Below are 22,222 nucleotides of genomic sequence, written 5' to 3' on the forward strand. Positions count from 1 at the left end.
AAGCTAAAACCTGTAGATATATTATTTCAATATATCTTCTCACTCTGATCATCTTTTGATCGATTTTTAAAGCATTCCCAGTTATCTTTTAATTATGATTAAGAATTCAAAATGAAAGAAGCCAAAATGGACATAGTTTCTGCACAGCGGCAGGAGTTCATTCAAAATTCACCTTTGAATTGATGGCTGAAGGCGCGGAGTAAGTCCACCCTTATTTCCCATCATCCCTCTGTTCAAATGCTCTCCCGCTAGCTTACAACCCCTCACACCCCCAACCTAACATTACCGGTGTAATAAAAATGGCGAGCAATATTGGAGCTAACCAGCTGTCCAGTTCTGAGCCACACGTCAGCTTGGACAAGAAACACCAGGATGTACATCAGAGGTCACAGAATCCAGGCCTCGAGGGCCGATATCCTGCTATTTTATTAAGAAACCCTGCCACATATGCTGCTGATTACCTGGATCAGGTGCGTTAATCCAATAAGGAGCTTCAATGACAGGTTAGTCACACTTACAAGCTTTTTCCAAACTGCATTTTTTTGTCTGCTCCTGATGGACAATGACTCGAATAAAGAAATACTCAGAAATGCAATTTTAAGCTTAATTTTCTTTACATATGTCCTTTATTATAAGAAAAATGCCACAAGAACATGTAAACACCAAAAACATAATTTCCATTGAAGCTTTCTCTTAAGTTACAAGTCGGGGTTCGAGCAGCTCCACTGACAGAGGTGTTACCCAAGCCTGATGATGCTTAGCAAAAAAGAATGTGGTCATACATGTAATAGATTCAATTATGTCAACACGTTTGCAAATGATGTATACAAAAGCAGTTTATTTTAAAAATCTTTGATAATGCATGTGTCTTTAAAACCATGTGCGTGCTCTCAATGGCAAACATGTGAGGGGAAGATTGCGTGCCAGAATGTGTGTATCTTGTGTTTGGAAGCTCCAGTGGTGAAAGAGTCCTTCAGGTTAAGCCCCAGGCTGTTCTCCAGGCCATTTACGCACCCCACTGGTTGTTTACTGGTCAGCCTCAGCCTGACCACGGTCCTTTATCTCCGGGCCTGTGTTAGCATGATTCAGTCCCTCATTCCTTTTATTTACCGCTTGATGACAGTGGCTGTCCTCAGTATCCACCTCTATCAACCTGATGATGACCACAGATGTCCTCCTGACCCTGGCTGCAGTCCGAGGTTAAACAGAGGACAAGAACCTTGATCCCCCCTCTTCATGACCCAAATTCTGTCAATTTGGCCTCAGATTGGCATAAAAAAATTGATTGCTGTGCTAAAGCAGGTAAGGTAAACAAAATGAAGCCAGGCTAAGGTGTGTTTTGGTTTTTGGAGAACTGAAGTGATGATAGTGTTCCAAGCAAAGGCTGGCTTTAGGGCAGCCTGGGGCAACTCACTAACACCTCGCGCCTCGACCATATCCTAACACCAACAAGCATCTGTCTATTCTATCACATAACGACATGTCACTCAATCAACACAGAATAATAAAATCTGAAGTTGTTGGGCATTAGGGTGTATAACTTCACCGAAGGGTTGCCTCTGGATGCATGAGCTATGAATCCTACAAGCAGGAAGGTAAAAACAAATTTACACTTCATATAACTGAGGTAATTCTTGCCCACTTGAGCTTCAGTAAAACTAATCCACACCCTGAAATGTCTAAGTGACTTTAACGGGTGACCTAAAATACTCTGAAGCTTACTAGTCAACTGTAAAAGAGACAATATTCTACAGTCGAATGCTATAAATCCCAAAACTGACCTCCCCTTATTAACTGGTTTGGTAAACAGCGGATGTTTTTGCACCATAATAGACCAATGATGGCAGATGGCCACCATCAGCCAACTAAGGTAAACAAAGTCACTACAAACACAGAAACAGTCCTGATATGTGGCTCATGATTGGTGTTAAATTGCCACCATGGTGTCTTTCCTCCCACAGAGCACCTCTGTCTAACAGACTGGCATTTTCCTTGCTGATGGGATGTGTAACCAAGCACCAAGCCAGCACACCAAACACACACATACGAACAAACACACACACACATACACACCGTCCTTCTGTTTGCCAACGTGTTCCTGTGCCCATATGGAGGAAGGCATGGTGCTAACTAGTAATCCATCCCCTTTTTGTGCCTGTTGAGCCATGGCTGGCAGCTCTTGACTTACAGTGGCTGCATGTGTCACAATAATCATTTTCAATCACATCTCTTGCATCTTCTACATCAAAGTCATGTCTGATTGATTGATGTTGAAAAAGAGATATGGAATATCTAACAGAATTAGAAACTTGACAGGTAAACAAGTGCAGGCATCCAGCTGCACAGAGGCCAGTGAATCATGTCATCAGACCTCAACCCATAAAGACCAGTTTTCTGAAAACACAGACATCTGTCCCAACTTAAACTCAGCTGATCTGATTTGTATGGCCTTGGAAGTGAATATCGACATATTTTTACGTGCATCTCTCTGGAGTTTTTAATACCTAAACAAATAAGCCTCAGTTTGACCGTTGGAGGTTAAAGGGTTAATGCATCTTGCTCTCGGTAATGGATTACTTGTGCTTTTTGATATGAACAACAGAAGAATTGAGGTACTGCCAAGGTAACTTACAGAGATCTGTGTTTATGTGGTGTGCGCCACCTTAGCTACTTTTTACTTTACCCGCTGAGGATTTATATTAACTTGGGGAGAAAAAATGCCAGAGCCCATTAACTTTTTGGTGGCAATAGACTCAAAGTCATAACAGTGTGTGTTTCCGCGTGCACGTTGCTGTTGCAATCTGCCGGCTGTCACATGATTGCTCAAAATTGAGGCATATCTGAAATTAAATTTACTCAGTTTCCATTATGTGAGATTGGTTGATAATGGGAGTGTGCATGTGCAAACTTGTGTGTGTTTTTGCAAGGGGATGTGTATGTGGAAGGAATGAATGGCATCAACACTGCAGGTAAAGGTTGTCTTCCAGACTTTGAAGCGGCGCCACCTTTGATTTATCAGAGGAAACAGAGCAGAAAATGAGAGAAGCTGGTTCCATAAAAATATTTCCTCTAAGATGATACAAGCAAGCTCTTTCTTTGTCTGTTTTTGTGTTTTCTAAATGATCTCTGTGACTGAGTAATTTTCACAATTAAATTTTTTTATAGAGGATTGATTTCAGAGAGTTCTTAAAAAGGGTTAGAAGAAAACAAAAATTTGCAATAATTCTTTCTTTTAAATATCCCTCTAAAGAATTCCCATTTTACTATTTCTATTAAATCACTAAATGTAAAAATATTTTTTTCTTTTAAAGAAAAAAACAGTTTCCTTCCTTTTCTTTGATGGTCATTAAAAAGACTTCTACTTTTGTTGTGTGAAGATGCATTTGTGTTTGGGAGGGAGGGTAAATGTGGGTGTGTTGATGTGTTCTCGCAATCGCCATGGTGACAGAGCCCAAGGTCTTTCTGCTGGGTTGACCTTTGAAAGGTCTTAGGCACCATCAATTATGTCAGCCAGTAAAATAGGCTTTGCTGCACACAGCAGATTATATGGAGTGTAAAACATTAGAAAAATGTGTCTGAAACATCAGAGGAACATGTTTGAAGTGACAAAAGGTTGGGAGAAATAGAGACGGAAAAAACCCGACAAGTGATTTTGTTTGAAGGCTTTGTAACGCAGAAGTGGGCAGGGATGCTTGCTTTGGATTTTAGGGCAGTAAATCTTCTTCTCTGAATGCAAGCAGGAAAGATGGACATATGCTTTGCTAAGGGTCAAATGAAGCAGAACTCACAGACTTTTTATTGTTGCTCTGCTTTGGTGATGTGAAGAAAAGGAAAATCTGTTGTCCGGTCATCGTCCAATAGACCGACCAATATCACTTCAAAATTCACCAACCTGTTTTGTGTGCATGGGTTTTTTTTTTCTCATCATAGGGAGTGTGGCCCCAGTTGGCTTAATGACTAAACCACACAGCCTGAATGAGCTCACAGGGACAGGGGCTATAGATGCACTTGTGCAAACTCTTGAGCAGACTGCCATGAATGCACAATCCATCCATCACAAGGGACCTTTGAGAGGCACTTTGACTAGTTCAGAACAATGAAGACAGAGCTGGACAGAGATGTTTGCGATGAGCGCGACACTCAAGCACCTTTGGCACTCTAAAAACCCCCTTTCTCCTTTTCAATATATGAAAGCTGAGTCTGGATTCAAGCTAGATTGTAATCAGTGCTTCATTCTCCTGGCAGTAAAAGGCTTTCTGCTGACTGGGACCCAAAGCCTGGCTGCACAACTGCATCATACCCCAGATCTACTCAAAGGCTAAAGTAATAAAAATATTTTCCATCCATCCTGACATGCTTGCAAAGGAGGATTTTGTTTTAGAGGATTGGCTATGATTTTGGGGGATTTAAAGACATCAATGCCACAGTTTTAATTGACTTCTAGATGATTAAAAAGTTTATATTCTGTCTGGAAACTATGGTGATGCTTTGCAATTATGTTGTACCATAAATGGGAATCACCAACAAGGCTGTAGAGGGGAGAAAAAGTATTATAAAGTAAAACATATATCCCTAAAGTCAAAGGTGGCTGGCTAAGGTTGGAACAATCTCCACAGTTTTATTTTATGTGACATCGGTGTAGGAGTTTCTGATTTTACTCTAGGTTTATATTCAAGTGGTTCATTTTTATTGTAAAACTCATTAAGTTACGGGTAATCACCCTCTTCTGAATCTTTTAATGTCAAGTCCTGGAGCTTTTATTTCACACTGAAGAAAGTGTAATTAAGGCTTTCCTGTGTATAATTAGCCTAGCATCGATATTGCCTTAAAGAAATCTCTTCATAGCAATCGGCTGTACAGTAAAAGACAATGGCATGAAGTAGTTACATATAACTGGATTATGGATTCATGCTCATAAGATACTGTCTATGCAAGTCTGGCAAGAAAGTCAAAGACACTCTAATAGCTTTTATATTCAATAATACGTGTGCAACAAAGCTGTATACACTCTTACATGTTGGGAGTACATTGATACAATCTAATTAAGTAAAGGGAATTAGGAGTGAATATAGTGCACTTTGGATTGAGTTACAGCATGGACCTGATTACTAGAATGAAACAAAAATCTGGATTTGGTTGTACTTTGCACGTCCAAAGCTCCAGCAGCGTAAACTTCTTTTAATGACACTGTGTTGGCTGGGTGATTGTATTTTTAGCTTAATCTTTCCTCAAAAGAGCTTTCAAATTACCATGATGCTCAGTAGCCAACTTTTATTGCAAGTGTGCTGTGTTTAATCAGCATTTGAAAATAGCCCCGGAGGATTTTTCAAACAATCTGTTCTTTGAAAAACATAACCAGGCAAAAACAAAAGAAGATCAACTGCTTTATCTATTGATAGTAGTGCAAAAAAAGTCAAAGATAATATGATTTTTATCTGTTTTTTCTAATCAAGAATGTGGTTTATTAAATGTTAGAAATAAACCTCGAAAGAGTCAGACTTCTATCAAATAATGACGATTTGGCTACAAAAAACAAGAAACAAGTTCATAGTTTCTCTTTTTTTTTTTTTTTGTCCATGTCTTTAGAGAAAAGAGTCCACTTTTATTACACTGCGATGTGTGTGTGATTGTTTCTCACCCAGGGAGGCTGATGAAAGCAGCTAAAGGGTGTTTATGAGACTGTTAGCCAAGAAAGGATGCTGCCCTGCAGCTCTCGCCCAAATAAAAGAGCCATTTATTACATCCAACATGACCCTCTCATTACACACAAATAGGAATTAATGAGTGCTATATCTGGCACTCCCAGCAGAGTTAGGCGGGGCCTGCAAAAGGACTTGCGTTAATTACACTGTCCTACATCTCACCCATTTAGCGACACCCATTAAATCGCTCTATCTACAGAAACAGTAGAGCAGTGGTTTCAAGAATAATAAAAGTTTTTGTACACCTCATGTTTGAGCTCTGCTACTTTTCATGCCTTCTTTAGAATACAGTAATGCAAAAAGAAAACTTTCCTCAATGCTCCAAAGACCTGAAGACCTGAAAACTTTCCTCAATGCTCTTGCCATCCTCGCAGCCTCTTGTTTGCAGCAACAGCTTTTCATATCTTCTATTTATTTTATCTCACAAACCCTGATTTGAACTGAAATCCTGACTGTCATCGGTCTCCCTCTGGATCCGTGGCAATGCCAGAACCTCACTTCCTTATCTCAATTCCCTGTTCCAACAACCCAAATCCTCTCCATGTCAGCTCCAAAAAAAGAGCCTATTATCATCTAGGATCTTCTTCCTTTTTCTATTTGTCAATAAAACAGAGTTTTTACATCAGAACATCTCTATTGTTTATCTCCTGAATTATAGGAGGCTTAAAATCAATGCTCCAGTGTATTATCAGCAGTGAAATCTTCAAACCAACTGTTCATAGAATTAATTTTCATTATGCACACATCAGAGATAAACAGAACACTCTGACCTTGTGCAGGTCCTCTTAACCTTTTCATGGTTATACAAAGAGCTTTACGATGTTTTTAACCCACATGATCACAGAAGTGGCAGCAGTGTTGCGTTCAGAATACTGAGGGGCCCAGGACCAACCGAACCGTTTAACCAGCGGGCCCCCCACCTTTTCTGCTTCATTCATGACACATTCTGTTTCAATTATAACACATGCCGTTTTCTATCAATTTATCCTGCAGGGTTTTTACTACATTTGAGAAAAAGGGTACAAAAGAAAAGCAGATTGCCTTAATGAAACCTTAAAAAGGTGTAATCTATTTTTGTCCCTAATTAGAATTCAACTCAAATTTATTTTGTTGTTTTCTTTGAGGTTCGAGGGTAGAGCTGTCATTTTCATTCACTGATTTCATTTATTGTTTCACTATGTGTGGGCACATGTAGAGCCCTGTGATGCTATGACTTTGATTATGAACTGGGCAAATATATGCGAAAAGAAGCTAGCAATCTAAAAAAAATAAAAATAAAAAGAAAGAATAAAAAAGAAACAAGGACGATATCGAGTTCTGATCCTGGTGAAGCTCCAGACTCAGATTCCAGTGACTTTATTAAAAGTATATACACACAGTTCAAAGTATGGTATTTCTATTTTGGTTCAGTTTGATTTACTGAGTGAGGAACCAAGTCTCAATATGTATATTGTGATTTATGAACAGGAGAGATATTTAAATAATCCAATGTCATATTTTCCATACAACAAAAAAAGTGGTTTTTTTTTTCAATGCTTTTACTGACAAAACAGTATTTTCTTTTGCATGTGCTAATATCTAAATGTCTGTGACAAGACTGCCTGCAATAGTAAACAATTACACCTGGATCAAAGTGCTGGAATCATTACATGTCAAATGCTGGTTAGCAGTAATGCCTCTCATCAGCTAGAAGAGGGGCAGGATTTGCTCTGAAAATTGTCTTTCATCTTTTTCTACTTTATCCTCCATCAAAGTGCTTTTCAACAATAACTTTTCATGCATGCATCTCTTCCTTTATGTCCCCCTCTCTCCCGTTCTACTGGTGTGACACGGGAAGAAGCCGGGCCCTGCAGCCAACGCCGCCGTCCACACTGAATGCGATTAAACTGAGCAGTGATTAATCTGGGCTGCCCCATAATTCCTCTTTACCACTTTAATGGATGTTATCTCTCCTCCTCTGAAGGCTTATCTTGCTGATCGGGGCCAAGGATGAGGAGAGGAAGAGGAGGGGCGCTGATGGGTTGAGAAGGGGGAGAAATCAAACTGAATCCATACAGAGGTAAGTAAATGAATAAGGAAGTAAATAAGTAAGTAAATAAATAAATGCGGGGATTGAAGGAGCTGCTAAGAGGATAAGGCAGATCAGCCTCTGTAAAGTGCTCGTTTGTTTTCTAAAAGGACGAGACAAGCTGCCTTCAAAGCCCACCGAGATAGAAAAAACACTGTCAACATCACAATTCACTGACAAACAAAATTAATTACCGAAACTGCTGTCAATAAATGCCAGAGCAAAAAAAATAAATAAATAAAAGCAACCTTAAAAAGCACTGTAGCTGACAGGAAGTGGTGCAATGTCAGTTTTGTAATAAGTTTTTATTTTATGTCATTGAGACCCAAATCTAAACAAACCATTGAAAGGTTTGAAAGAAAACTGTTACTTTACAAAAAAGAAATATAAATAAAAGTGAACAATGAATGTAATAAATTTGAAAGACAGAAAATCAATAAACAAAGAGCTGAGGTCATGTTTAGTTCACTGACACACAATTATGACCTTTACTGGCTGGTTCTGAGCAGCTTCTATTAAGCAAAAGCGCATCGAAATAAAACTAAACATGGAATATTGAAAACAAAAAAGTAAGAACTCCAAAATTTAACTCACTACCCCTGTAAAGCCTACTTCATCAAAGTAAATTATATTTTTCTAGAGTTTAGTTATTTCTTTCAACCCTTTGATGACACCCCCCCCCCCACAAAAAAAGAACAACAACAACCACCTATGATTTTTTTTTTTTAAATGAGATATAGATAGCACAAGTATAATATTTTGGGTGATTTAATAACTTATAGCTCAATTGTTTAGGTAGGTAATTGTAGAAAGTAAAAGAACAAAGAAAAAACAATAGATTAGTTTTTCTTACCATAAAATTTTGTGAATTAGCAAAATTAACGACAAAAGTGTTTTTGAGATTAAATGGAAGCGGCCAATTTGATGAGTAGGAAAAGTCCTTCTACTGCCTCTAGTGGAATGATGATGAACTACAGGGCAGAAAACATTGATCAAGTTAGATACAGTAGGCTTTTAGGGACATTTTTAAATATGCTAAAGAGATAGTGGTCTCAGAAATGCATGTCTCCGAGTCAAAGTATCCGAGCAGTGTGTTATTTTTCCTGTGTTTTTCTCCTTTTAGATCTCTATTCACACATGTATGTGGATGCAACTGTTGTAACAAATAACTGACAGGGTTAAACCCGTGCACACACACACACACACACACACACCCTTCCACCTTCTCTGGCTTGCAGCGATGTTGCAGTTAGATTCTGTCCCAGAAAACCTCAGAGGGATTCCATTCAACACTAGTGAACATCTTTAGGTACAAAGCTGCGGGCTGCACGGGCTCCAGGTAACATAAACGCTCCCTTCAAGCCACCGCATATCTGCCCATGAAAATTCTCTAAAGGGGTTTAAGCATTTACACAGAAACACTATCAGGCACCGCCGAAAATTCAGCTTACCCTGTTGAATGGGGACTTCAAAGAGAATCGCAAATACCTTTGCACTGCTAACTTTACCTCACTCACTTCCGTGCTCTGTCTCTGCCTGCTTCTTTTTTTTTTTTTCAATTTTTATTTCAGACCTGCCGTACGATGTAAAAATGTATTATCAGCCACATATTTCTTCTTTAAATGAATAATAACAATAATCTCTGAGTAATTTCTTTTTTATTATTCAGCTCTGCCTAAATAGGGCAAAGCAAGCCGGGCTTAAACAGAGCTGCTGGTAAACAAGGCCGTGCGATAATGAAGGTGTGGATTAGCCCTCTCGTCTATGTGCAGCGATAATGTTAAAACAGCTGCTTCCGTCCAGGTAATAGCAAACACTGACTGTCAGGGGTGAGGATACTGTGCAGCTGCAGGTTTGCACACACTCACCTGCTGGACTCAGATGAAAACAAATGACTCACTTGCATGTGGATGCCTGTATAGTATGTGCAAAAAATAAATAAATAAATAAATATATATATATATATATATATATATATATATATATATATATATATATATATATATATATATATATATATATATATATATATATATATATATATATATATATATATATATATAAAGAAAGAGAGAATACAATAAATGTAAAGATCTATTAAAGTAAAAATGAGCTTTAAATCTAAGACAACGCCATGCAGAATTGGAATGTGATTTAATGAAAGAGATAATAGATGTCTTCATAATGAGTAATAAAATTGCCCTTTAAACAGTTTACTGCTTAGTTCACACTTTAATCTTGGTTCCATGTGTGCGTATAAAACTCTGCCCAGCTGTGCAAGTGAAACTCAGAGCGAAGGAGAAAAATGACTGCAAGTATCCAACTGTATTTAGCTGGAGCCTCTGGTTTTCAAAAAAAAAAAAAAAATCTCCATTTCTCTCTTCTGGATCAGCAAACTCTCAGAACAGACTCCCTAAAATTATTTAGGGGCACATGCACAACAGGAAACAGTAACATTTATAATGTTTTACAAAGCCATCAAATAAGCGGAGAGAGGATTAATTGCCCCAACCCGACCTTAAAATAATTATTTTGAGCGGTGCAACTCTAAACTCCAACGAAATTGATACACTTTGATAATTAGATTCTTGGCACTGACCCGCTGAAGTCAATAAAGGTTATTAAGGCCAATTGCTGTCTAAACGCATTACGGGCAGAGTAAACTGTCCGACGGAGGCCCCTGCTCCTCCAGAGCCAATATGATAATCCATTCTCCGTCCTGGGGGTTTCTTCCCCAGCGCCTGTGTCTCCACTCTGCCATACAAAACCAGATTGGATTCGCTTAACCTTTCCAGGACTTTGATCAAATGAGCTCACACAGCAATAACATTTACATTGACCCCCCCACCCCCTAAACACACACAATCCCTCTCTTGCATCTCTCTGCCTCCCCCCGCCGGTGTTTCTGACTCTCCCTACAGCTCAATGCCTCCCATCGCTCCTTCTCCAACCCTTCTCCGACGCATTTGCTCGATAACCTAATCAGCTCTTGATGGCGACCGGGCCAGCCGGCGTATGATTGCGGTGCCACCATCCAATGCGGTGCCCAGATTGTTTCCGAGGACTGTTATTACAGCGACGGGGAGAAGATGAAACGGTCACCGAGCGCATCTCCACACAAACGCACCAGCCGGCAGGCATGCAAAAAGCCAGCCTTTATTATGAACCAGAGAGAGGAAACTTTGTCTGGAAGTGTATCTGTACTATGGGCATCCATGTGTGACCAAAACAAGGACTGACAGGCTGGGTGAATGAAGCAGAGGAAGACGTGGCCCTGATACCACTTCCTGTTTTGTACATCTTGAAGTATACAAATGTATTCAGCTGAGTGGATCCCATTTCTTTATGAAATAGATTAATTTCCTTGATACACGTTGAAAAGACTTCCATCTACGAGGCACGCTCCCCTGTCAAATGAGGGAGAAAGTGGGAGAAAGAAACAGAGATGGCACGGGCTAGAAAGGCTGCAAACAAGAGAAAGGAAGAACATAAGGAATGAGTGGAGAAGAAGACGGCGGCGTGCACTGAAATCTCTTTGCCTCTGCCGCTTTTGAAGTTGTGAGATGAGCAACCACAGAAGTCAGGAAAGTGACAAATTAGGGAAAAAGCTGTACTGTGCAAGCAGAGCTGCTAAATCAATTAAAGTCACGGCAAGTGCATACATTAACATCAATGGCACACACATGGATGCAAAAGATACACCCATACACACACACAGGACGAGGAGGGGGGGGGGGGGGGGGTCTAACAGAAGTGCTGTCGCTTTTCCCCCCACCACAAAAACAGGAAAAAGAAAAAGAAACAGCTGCATTTAAAATATTCTGCATAAAGCCAAGGCTCCCGCTCTATTGTCACCCAGATGGAAGATATTCAGCGTTGCTAGTTTAAAGAAATGTCACTATTGTATGATAGCCTTGATAGCAGAATCCTGGGGGAGCGCAAAACTCCGAGAACCCCCCAAAACCCTGAATCCTAAAGCTTCTCCACTCCTCTTCCGCTGACAGAAAGCAACCTTTATAACCTTTATAACATTTAAACAAAGTCCACTTGGAGATAATTCTCTACTGTTTACTTCAAGGGAAGAAAATCAGGAAAAAAAAGGAGAAGAAAAAAGATTGAGCTGAGCTGCCGTAAAGATGCCAGCAAGCCAGTGTTTCCCATTCTTCTATATTTATTTATGTATTTTATCAGAATGTCATTCAAATGGAAGGATGAACATTTGCATGACAACAGCATGAGGAGCAGAGAGCCAGCCCCAGGGAGAGACAGTATCTATAAACAGGAGCTAGTCCCCCAATATTGCAATATTCTTCATACGGACTAACAAACGCAGCCCGGCGCATTCTGCAGCACTGCTGCTAAATATGACAATAAAGAGAGGAAGCCTGGCGGTTTGTATTACTATTTTAGCAGGATAAAACAATAGGCTCTTTTATTGCTACAGCGCACCATATGAAACAATACATTGTCACTTTATAAAGCCTATTTAAATAGACATATATTTGTTATTTTAAAATACCCACGCAGATATCAGATTTGACAAAAAAATAAGGCAGTATTAAAATAAACTCTGCAGGCAACGGAAATATCAAAATGAATGAATGGTAAACAGCATCTGCACACAGCGGGTCACTTGTATTTCACTAAATTACACTATGCTGTCAATTGACGGCTTCAGAAGTAACAGTTTTGCAATAAAGACCACAAAGAGGGGAGAGTCGCTTCATTTGAATGACTCAAAGTCATTTGGAAAAATGTCTTTTAATCTAACATCTAATAAGCTATCAGAACCTGCAAAAAGGGAAATCGATAAGTCGTGTCTGCGAAGTGCTTTTCATCAGCACATCAGAGGTCGATGCATGTATGTAAATATTGCCAGCAAAGGCAATAACGTTGTCTTTCATCACATCGTACATCATTCTTTTTTTCTGCTCAGCACTCCATTGTTTTTGCATCAATTCAATATGAATTTGTCCGAAAGACAGTTTCTTTTTTTGGATAATGACCTTTTTGTGTTAACTAAATTAATAAAGTGGGTTGGGGTTAAAGTATTTTTTTTTAAGTTACATGTAGAGTCATAAATTATGGATGACTTTGTAATGGGAAACACAAAAAAAAGGGTTTATTCTTAATTTGGTTTAGTGTTTGCAAGTTTACACAAAACTGAAGAAGAGAAGTTTAGCACAAAAGTGCACAGCACTCACACAAGAGAAAGGACGGACACAGGAAAACATTTTACTGAAGCTCTTTTTCTAAAAACAGGTCCGAATCGCAGCCTTCATCTGGGCCCAGAGGTGGAGCTCAAGATGAGTTTAGTCTGTGTCTACTTAACCCCCCCCCCCCCCCCCACCACCACCACCGCCGCCACCCTCCACCAGGCTGTTCCGCTGTGCGCGAGAGAGGCTGCGACTGGAGCTGAGCAGCGTCGCCAGCAGCGGCACTGTTCTCCTGCAGCCCCTGTCTTTATCCCCGCCTGAGCATTAGATGTGATTACTGCTCAGCGCTCGGCACTGACAGAGACGAAGAGCTCCCAGAGGCGGCAGGAGTGCGAGGAGACAGAGAGGGAGGAAGAGGAGAGCAGCTTCTCTCCCCGGCTGCAGCTACAGTGGTACAAGAGTGCCCCCTGCTGCTCCCACTTCCTAGCTGTTCAAACACGGCCTGTTTCCTCTCAGCATAAGCCCTGGAGCATAAACTCTTTGACACCTATTCACCAAGAAGGAAAGAATGTATAGAGAGCCTTTGGGTGGAGAGTGACAGTTAGATCAGGCAGGAATCTGCAACATCGATGTTCCGAAAACATCTGTGACTTGTTTATGAGTTGGATATTTCAGCGGAAGTCTTTATGACCGTGAGTTACAATGCATATACATAATTTTTTATATCCATAGAAGGCAGGTGAATGGATTACACGTCCTCACTGATGCAACACGACGAGAAGTTACAAAATCCATACTGTCAGTTAAAGCGCAGGCTGATCATGAATCTAGTTTAAGCAAGACGCAAAAGTTTAGACACGTTGGGTGTTTTGAAATCTGAGAGGATTTATTACAACTGGAGAAAATGTTGAAAAATCATAAAACCCATCTTCATCTTAGCAATAAGTGCTTTGGGTAAAAAGAAATACATCCTTTTTTTCTTTAAATATCACAAAAGTTCATGTCATGATTAATTATTTGTTTTAGGATTAAAATATGATATTAACTGTATGTTTCTGCCTCATCTAGTCATCTTATTAACTCACTCATATTTCTCCGTACATCTTTTAAAAATATTAAAGCTGATTTTATAAGTTGCACTTTTTTTTTCCTCTATATTTGCAGACTGTCGTTTTTTTATCAAGGTGGCTAACATAATATATATTTTTTATCTATGAAAAAAATGCCTTTTGAATTTAAACTGCACAGAAAAAAAAAAGTTTTTAAATATTTAGAGGAAAGGCGGCTGTGTGTCTGAAGAGTTTTACCATCTTCTCCATGAGCCTCCAGTCTTTCTCCAGCTGCTCCATCGGTCCGCTCCACCAGCTGCAGAAGCGTGTGTAACGCTGGCCCTGAAACCAGTACTGTCGCAGCCATTCGAACTCCACCTGCGTAAAGGCACACGCGATCATGCACGTACACACACAAAAACACACAAGACAAAAAGGCCCCTTAGACACAGCGTTTCTTGCTGTTAGTAGAAACCAGGACAACTTTACAAATCACCAGGTAAAGTATTTGTATTTCTCTGTATGGCAAATACATATATGCACTCAAAAACATTTACATTTCCTAAGCAGAAAGGCCATAAAAACATTAAAATGTTGACTTAAGACTTTATGGCATCGATGGAAAATGCAGTGCAGTTGGCAGTGTAGGAACCTGCAAGAAAGCAAGTTCACCCAAATAATACAAATGTGTCAGCTTCCACACAACACATTCAATCCAGTCAGCACACCTGAAAACTCCACCCTCTTCCTCCTCTTCTCCGTCTCTCATCCCTTTTCCCCTCCTCTGTTGCTCCGTCTGGAGCTGACAGTATCTGCCGCCGAGCCGCTCCCCTCTCCTCCGCTGGGAGTGTTTTTGTTTCCCGCTCTTTTGAAGTGCTGATTTAATCCTCGCAAGGATGCTTCATGTAGCCAGGTGTAACGCCGCCACTTCCAAGTGTGTTGTTGAGCGTGTGTTTGATGAGTTTGGACCTGTATTGTAAATGCAGCTGTGCGTTTGTGTCCCTGCACGTTTTTGCTTCTGGAAGAGCGTGAGCAGCTTTGTTAATGCCTCTGCATAAAATTGTAACGCGAGTGCGGGTGTGTGTCAAAGATTGCCCCGAATGCTGAGTTGCCCTCCCTCAAAACGTCCTACAAAGCATCATCCACGCAAAACAATGCACTCCCCACCTGAGCTCCACGCAGATAACTGTACAACACAAAATATTGCTGCACACAATGGAGTTGCACATCAAATAGGGATTTTGTTTATTGTCTAAAACTATTTTTCTCATTGTTCCTCTAGCAGTGCATTACTCAGTATTTAAATCTGAGAAACCTTTAGTGAGGTTTAAACACTATTCAGCAGGTAAGCAAAATAAAAAATATTTATTTGGAAACAAACATTTTTTTAACTGTGGTAATTTTGACTTCAAATAGTTTCCCAATTATTGATAGGTTGGACTAATTACACTTTAAAACTTTATGGGGTCACAAAAACTTGCCTGACTTTGAAATTATTTTTATCCATGTAATTTACATTTTAAATATCTATTATTATTAAATCTGTGTGACAAAGGAGTTTTGCTGCAGACTAACATAAATTATTTATTATTTTATCTCGTTGAGCCTGAGTTATTATAACTCAATTAAAGACCCACTCCAATCACCTATTGATCCATTCCCAGTCCTCTTTTGATTACATTTATGCCGTTTTAGTCCAAATCAAAAGTTGTTGTCTAAGACAAAATTTCTACAGAGCAGCGAGGGTTTATTAGAAATTCGTCCCTGAGTTTTTGGCGGGACTGTTGGCATGGACCACTCCATCCCCTCTTCCCATCCATGTTGCTGAAACCTCAGATTGGGGAGCTAGTGGCCCGCACAGTGTATTTCTATGTTTAACATAAAAGCTCTTATCCATTGGCATTTTTTCATCTGCTCCTAAATCACAACAATTTGAATGAAAAACTACTCAGAAAGCATTTTTAGCTTAATTTTGTTAAATTGTGTCTTCTGTCATCAGAAAAATGCCACAAGAACATTTTAAAAACACAATCGGAGTGAGTCTTTAATGACTTCAAACATCCAGCATGACTGAAACCTTTTGACTCGAATGAAGTCAAAGCGGTCTATAACTTTGAACATAAGCCAAGCTTCGACGTCCAGATTCTCTTTTATGAAAGTACATCTCAAGTGTTCGCATATTTTGTTTTTCCGGCTAAAGTGAGTTGTGCTTGTAAAAGGGGGATGAAATTATTTACACAAACTGTGTGGGTTCGGCGCCGTGCACAGACTCATCCTGCCATTTACTCTGTAAGGGCTCTGATCACAGCAGGGGTGACATGGAAGGACTGTGGCATGTCAGGGAGAATACACAGCCAGTGGCACTGCTCAGCAGCCCCTCACTCACTCCATACAACCCCCCCTTCAAAGAAATGTCATCCTTTATGGCCCCCTTCAACACACTCCAAATCCACTCCGCTTCGATCAGTACAGCTCAAACACACAACAAAGCCACGAGAGCAATATCGGACGTCCTTTTTCTCTCAGGCCGTCCCTCCTTCTAGCCCTTTTGGTGAGAAGAAACCAACCTGTGTCTCTGCTTTGAGCTGACATGGCTGCCTGTCCCCCACCGTGCAGGCCAGCGACAGCCACAAAGCAGGCCATCTAAAGCAACTGGCTATTTGGTATTTGGAGTCCCGCCACCCAGCTGAGAGCTGCCAGGCAGAGAAGCTTTGACTAAATGCCACCTATGCAGGCAGACAGATCGAAAGTCGGCTCAAAAAACACAGAAGTCTCTGAGATGGTGGTGGGTGGGGTGGGGGGTGGGGGGTGAGAGGGGAGCTTGTGACTCCCCCTGCGGCAGTCCCTGTCATCTCCCCAGGTAATGGAGACACTAACTGCACATTAGCTCCACATTAGTGCAGCGGCCACCCACCGTGGCAACTCTGGAGTTAAAACCGAGAAAGACTTTTTTTCCGCCTTTAATGAGGCATAATTTTTTTTCTCTACACCTTCACAATATTCCCAGAGCGGCTCCAATCAATTTCCACGCCAGGGCCCTGAGGTGGGAGCTGATGAGAGTGTGATCGATCCCACTCTGCCGTCCTCTGTCTACCTGTCCAGGCCTCCTCTGGCAGCAGCCAGGATTTCCTGGTCACACACTTACTAAAGGAAATATATATGCTAGGTAACACTGGAACCACCAAAAAAGGGTTAAAAATCCTTTCTTTATTAGCATAATATTCCAACAGAACTGAGCATAACATCAGACAGTTCTAAACGGCTATTAAAAACTTTTAGGATGGCTTCTAATACTCAGTAGTTGGTGGCATCTTATTTTCTTTTACTCATTTTATTTAATTATTTTCCGTCTTTTATGTATTTTAGAATTTTTAGCAATTTTACGCTTTTTTTTAAATTTTCTTCTTAATCATTATTTGTAATCTCTCTTTTAGTTGTGAAGTTTTTTGGTACCCTGATTGCATTAAAATTTCTGTATTAATAAAGTTTTATACATTCATTCAATTTCTTAATTTATCCCCGCCTGATCATTAGATGTGATTACGGTACTGACAAGAGGAGCTTTAGCAACCATTTCTACCAAAGTAAAAAAAAAAAAACACTTTTCTATAAAGAAATAAAATAAAATAAAGCATTTTGATACTGAAGTAAGTGTAAACAAATGGGTCAATGAAATGGCATGTCTAAACTGCATGTGGCATTTTTCTACAATGGGAAAATGTTTTCAGAGGTCATTTAGAAGATTACAATGATAGCACCACCTTAAGCCCCCCAGGAAGGGTTTTCAAAGGCAGGAAAAGACCCGAGAGCCTTGGGGAGGCATTTTGGTCTTGAAAACAGGACACTGGAAGGTCAAACACACCTGCTTCTGCACAGTTTACTTTCTGGTCGAGCATGTGGGAAAACCTTGTCCCTCCCCTCAATATTTACTGTGGGGGTGGGGGGGGCAGCATCATTAAAGGGGGTCCCTCAAGGCACTCTGTCACACACCCACCTGGGAAGAGACACAGTGGCTTTATATGAGACAAGACATTTGCGTCTAGGATTAGCACTTCAAAGCCAAAGAGGTGCATGCAAGGGGGCCACATGGCGATGCTGGGAACGCCAGAGCCGGTGACAAAGACAGCAGGTCAAATTAAGAGACACTGAAGGAGATCACGATTAAGAAATACAATTTCAAATTACCTCACTTCTTGATTTTCTGTCATTCAACCCAACTGAAAGTAAGCGATAGTTCTCTAATGAGATGAGCTCCACTTCATCATCGTGTCTCTCGCTGATTCCTCTGCCAGATGTCAGGCCCCCGTCACTTTTCCATTGTACCACATCAGCGGAGAGTCAGACCGCACTAGCGTGCCGTGCGGCACTTTTTAAACATAGACCCGAAAGGCGGGGCTCAGGTCAGACTGCCCGCATGTCTCAGGCTTGTTCACTCCTCGGTCGTTCATGTCAAACACGACCTGTGCAATATGCAGCCGCCCAGCACCAAAGTGGGCCGTCATCATAAATAACTCTGCCAACAATACATCATTTAAGTGGGTGTTCTGCTCTCGCGGGTAACTCCAAACAAATGGCCACATCGATCATAACGAATGCCAAGCACGGCGAGAGCCCCAGAGAGCATCCCTTCCTCGCTAAAGCGTACATACACACATCAGCGCTCGTATAAATAGCGCCCCTCTTTCCTGAAGAAACCTGCTCTCTTGGCGAAGGCCTACGCTCGGTAATCCGGCGCCGCATTGTGGCAAGTTAGCAGGTGTTGCTAGCTCAACAAACACTCAGTTCTCCCAACGCAGACGGCCCTATTGTCTCTTTAATTAATACGGTCAGCAACCTTTAAACAACCTCACGGCAGAAACATCTGTCATGGCATCCTGCTGAGCGTCCTGACTACGGTGAGCCCTTTCTCTGCATGGTGTAAACCGGGGAAGAGGTGAGATGGTATATTAACTGTTGGCCTGCGGCACGCAAACATTTTGAGCTGATGGTTCAGCAGACAAGCCCCCCACGTTCCTCACGTTGACCTCACTCTATCCCTCTGTTCCCCAAACCAGCATCACTCATTGTTCTGGTTGAAGAGGGGCATTGAGGAAGATGGGGGCACAACTCCATTTTTAGAAACATATGGAGAAGCTCCTGCTGAACGATTCATCACAGACCAGGACAAATGAGAACAACCTGGATTTCACATTGGAGATGATAGAGGAGTGCAGAAACAACAAGATAAGTGGAGGGCAGGAAACTGGCAAGCTTCCATCAATCTGCTCTGAGAAGAGTCTCTAATTCAAATTAAACTATGATTAATGCCGTCCATAACATTTCAACAGTTAAAGTTTGTAACATTGTGTGGTTCTCAGAAATGTTCATCTAAAGTTTGATCATTTGTCAGACTAAAAGCTTCACTTAGAGCCAGATTCATGCGATCGTTATGTAGATGGTCTTTGTTTCCAAAGGTCAATCGCCCGGCTTTATTATTTGCATGTGCACTGGATTTGCAACGTTACAGGTGTGCAAATCCCTGTAATGAAAAAAGCACAAATACATGTTCGCTCTAATACACCCATGTCCTTAATTAGATGTTTATCCATGTTATATGTGGAGAAGGCTTTCTTTGTATTCAACGATTTCTGGGATGCTGTCTGGATTAAGTCCTCCTCATATCTGCAGATGGTTCTTAGTTGTTTTTAACCTCCTTGGAGTACCAGATGGAGGAGGATTAGAGCATCAGGACAACTCAGATAGAGTCACGGAGGTTCGTCGACACAAACTAATACATGGAAACTTTCAAAGACTGCCGTGCATTCGCATAAAACCCTTTTGATGCATATTCAGCTGTCGTGTGTGGCCCACCTCCCTTGTCTGATGTGCTGGAGGTATGTTCAAATACAGTCTGGACCTGGGTAATGTAGCTTTGGCGTACTAATAAACAGTAAAAGCTGACTGCAAAAAGATTCATATGTGCCACAAAAATGCCAGTTTGGAGACGTGAGTCAAATAAAAGCAAATAAAATCAAAACACACACCTCATTGTGGATCTCCTCACAGTTCTGTAGAGTTATAGGCTGCACGGTCAGCAGGCTGTGGGATCCTGTCTCCGGGTCTGTTTGTAGATTGGAGAGGGCCTCCTGGCATCGGGACTGGATGTAGGTCAGAGTTCCACGGGAACACTAGTGGGAGTGGGACAGAACCACAGTTGAAACTAAACCACCATAAGGGAATAAAAAAAGAAGTTAGATGTGGAAATAAAAAACCTTTAAAAATAAAAGGTCGGATTTTTCTATACATAAAAAATGCAAAAACGTGCGGTGGAAGGACAAGATATTGTAAGTTAAGCTAACTTTCTTTTTCAAAATATTGTTTCTTTTCCCCTTTCAGTAAATAGTAGCAATACTTTTACTAATCAAAATAAGCTGCTTTCACACTATACAGCATTTTATTGGCATCCAAACATATTTTTCCTTCCGGTCTCACCTCGGCCACTCTGTGTGTGGAGCTGAAGCGTGCAGTTTCTCCAGCCAGGACACAATGCTGGTGGGTGCTGTTCAGGTTATCTAGCAAACAGAGACCACCATCACAACTCAAACCAGCAAAGAGGACAAAATCAATTGCATACTGATTGTGCGATTTTTATTTACATTTTTTTTTTATAATTCTCACAGAGCAAACACGACAACAGGAAAACAGATGAAAAGCACGGAGTGAAATTGACTGAATCAGCTTGTACACTCGGACAGATTTCGCTCGGTCCAGCACCCAGTGGAAGTGAATGAGCGCCTCTCTACTGTAATTTTAATTAGCAAATAAAACCAGATCTCGCTCAATCTGTCAAGATGGAAGAGCCATAACAACAAACATTTGTCCAATATCACACAAGCTTTACAAAGAGGCCTCTGTGCTGTTTTCTGTGTATCCCTCCATGTGTTTCTTTGTGTGTATAGATGTTTCCAAGCTCTGCCATTATTTGCCTCATACCAGTAATTAATTTAGCCATGACAGAGCTGTCATTCACAGCACATGTGCATATTTACACCCGCCTTGAGCAAGAGTACACCAGCTAATGCCTGTGATTTGAAAGTCAAACAGCCAAATGCTTTGGGAGGAAGATATTATTGTTTGGTGGGAGGGGATAAAAAAAAAAAAAGGCAGTGACAAACAAAACAACTTGCCGGTGTTTTCTTCACCCTGATGAGATCGTGAAGGATTAGGTCTCTGGGCAGAATTACTCTGCGTCTTTAAAACTGTTTATATCCAATAACAAATTATCTCCATCAATCTGCTCTTTTCTTGGCGCGTCTAAGGCAGTCAGTGGGATCAGGGGGGAGTAAAGGCAAACTCGATAACTGTAATAAATATTTATCTTTCTTTCAACCCCTGTGCCTGCTGCCACTTGTCCTCCTTTTCCAGGAAGCAGGCTTTTAAATATATTGGGTCAACTCTTTTCTCCGGTCCCCCTGTGCATTGGGAACTGGAAATCAGATTATTGAACAGGCCTGGTGTCAAGACTTGCATTGTTCTTCTTTAACCACTGAAATTCCATTTGGGTGGAAATGATGGTGATTCAATTTGCCTCCAGCAGCTCAGACATTAGCAGTTCAAAAGGGCCAGCCGCCGACAAATGGTGCTGAAAATACATAATGGTGTCTGTGGTTATACACCATTGTAGTTCCCTTTTAATACCACAAAACTGCTTATCGTAGGGCGTGCGTAACAAAAAACGGCGCGACGATACATTTTCACACTTTGCTCCGTCCTGGCTGCTTTGTCTTGGAGTATTTAGGATGATGGAAAAAGTTTGAGCAAGTGCTCGTGCAAAAGCATGTATATTTTTGCGCACGCAAGCTGTGTAAATTTATAGTTCACTGCACATGTTTGCGCTCTGTGCCAAGTATTTAATTCAGGTGGACCAACAAAGCAACAGACGGCCGAGGACTGTGAGAGCTGCTATCGTTGCAGAGCAGTTGGCCTCTCAAGGGCGTACTCACCAAGTGGAGCATAAATCCCCACTGATCCGCGACAGTCAAGTCCCATTAGAATGGTCTGCACAACAGCCCATCACTCTATTATCATGGCTGGCCCGAAACTGACGGTTCTATTGTAAATCTTATCCTGCTAAAGGAGGTCGGCTTCAAGCCCCGCCAAGCTGAATATTTGGTACAGACTCTGCTGCTCTGCCATGAAAACAGCTTCTTCAAAAAGGGTCACACTCTGGGAATCATTAAAACCTTCCTATTTCTACTTAATTTTTAG

At 41.0% G+C, this 22,222-nt stretch overlaps 1 protein-coding gene and 1 long non-coding RNA gene across 4 annotated transcripts in view; both read right to left on the reverse strand.

The window, feature by feature from the left end:
* The window catches only part of fto (FTO alpha-ketoglutarate dependent dioxygenase), a 123,272-nt gene that overhangs the window by 70,299 nt on the left and 30,751 nt on the right, over nt 1-22,222 (reverse strand). For all 3 annotated transcript variants that reach the window (XM_011493353.4, XM_078945311.1, XM_078945312.1), the window contains exons 5-7: nt 20,447-20,526; nt 19,999-20,142; nt 14,234-14,353 (exon numbers count right to left, since the gene is read on the reverse strand). In XM_011493353.4, the coding sequence (XP_011491655.1) occupies nt 14,234-14,353; nt 19,999-20,142; nt 20,447-20,526 (344 nt within the window). The remainder of the gene's footprint in view (nt 1-14,233; nt 14,354-19,998; nt 20,143-20,446; nt 20,527-22,222) is intronic.
* Nucleotides 17,935-18,298, reverse strand: LOC144991214 (uncharacterized). Its single transcript, XR_013655190.1, has 2 exons — nt 18,161-18,298; nt 17,935-17,969 (listed from the first exon to the last, which is right to left on the reverse strand). It is a non-coding gene; the product is annotated as an uncharacterized LOC144991214 (long non-coding RNA).

The sequence above is a fragment of the Oryzias latipes genome, chromosome 3, assembly GCF_053564925.1.
Source record: "Oryzias latipes strain Hd-rR chromosome 3, Olatipes_Hd-rR_3.1".
NCBI lineage: Eukaryota > Metazoa > Chordata > Actinopteri > Beloniformes > Adrianichthyidae > Oryzias > Oryzias latipes.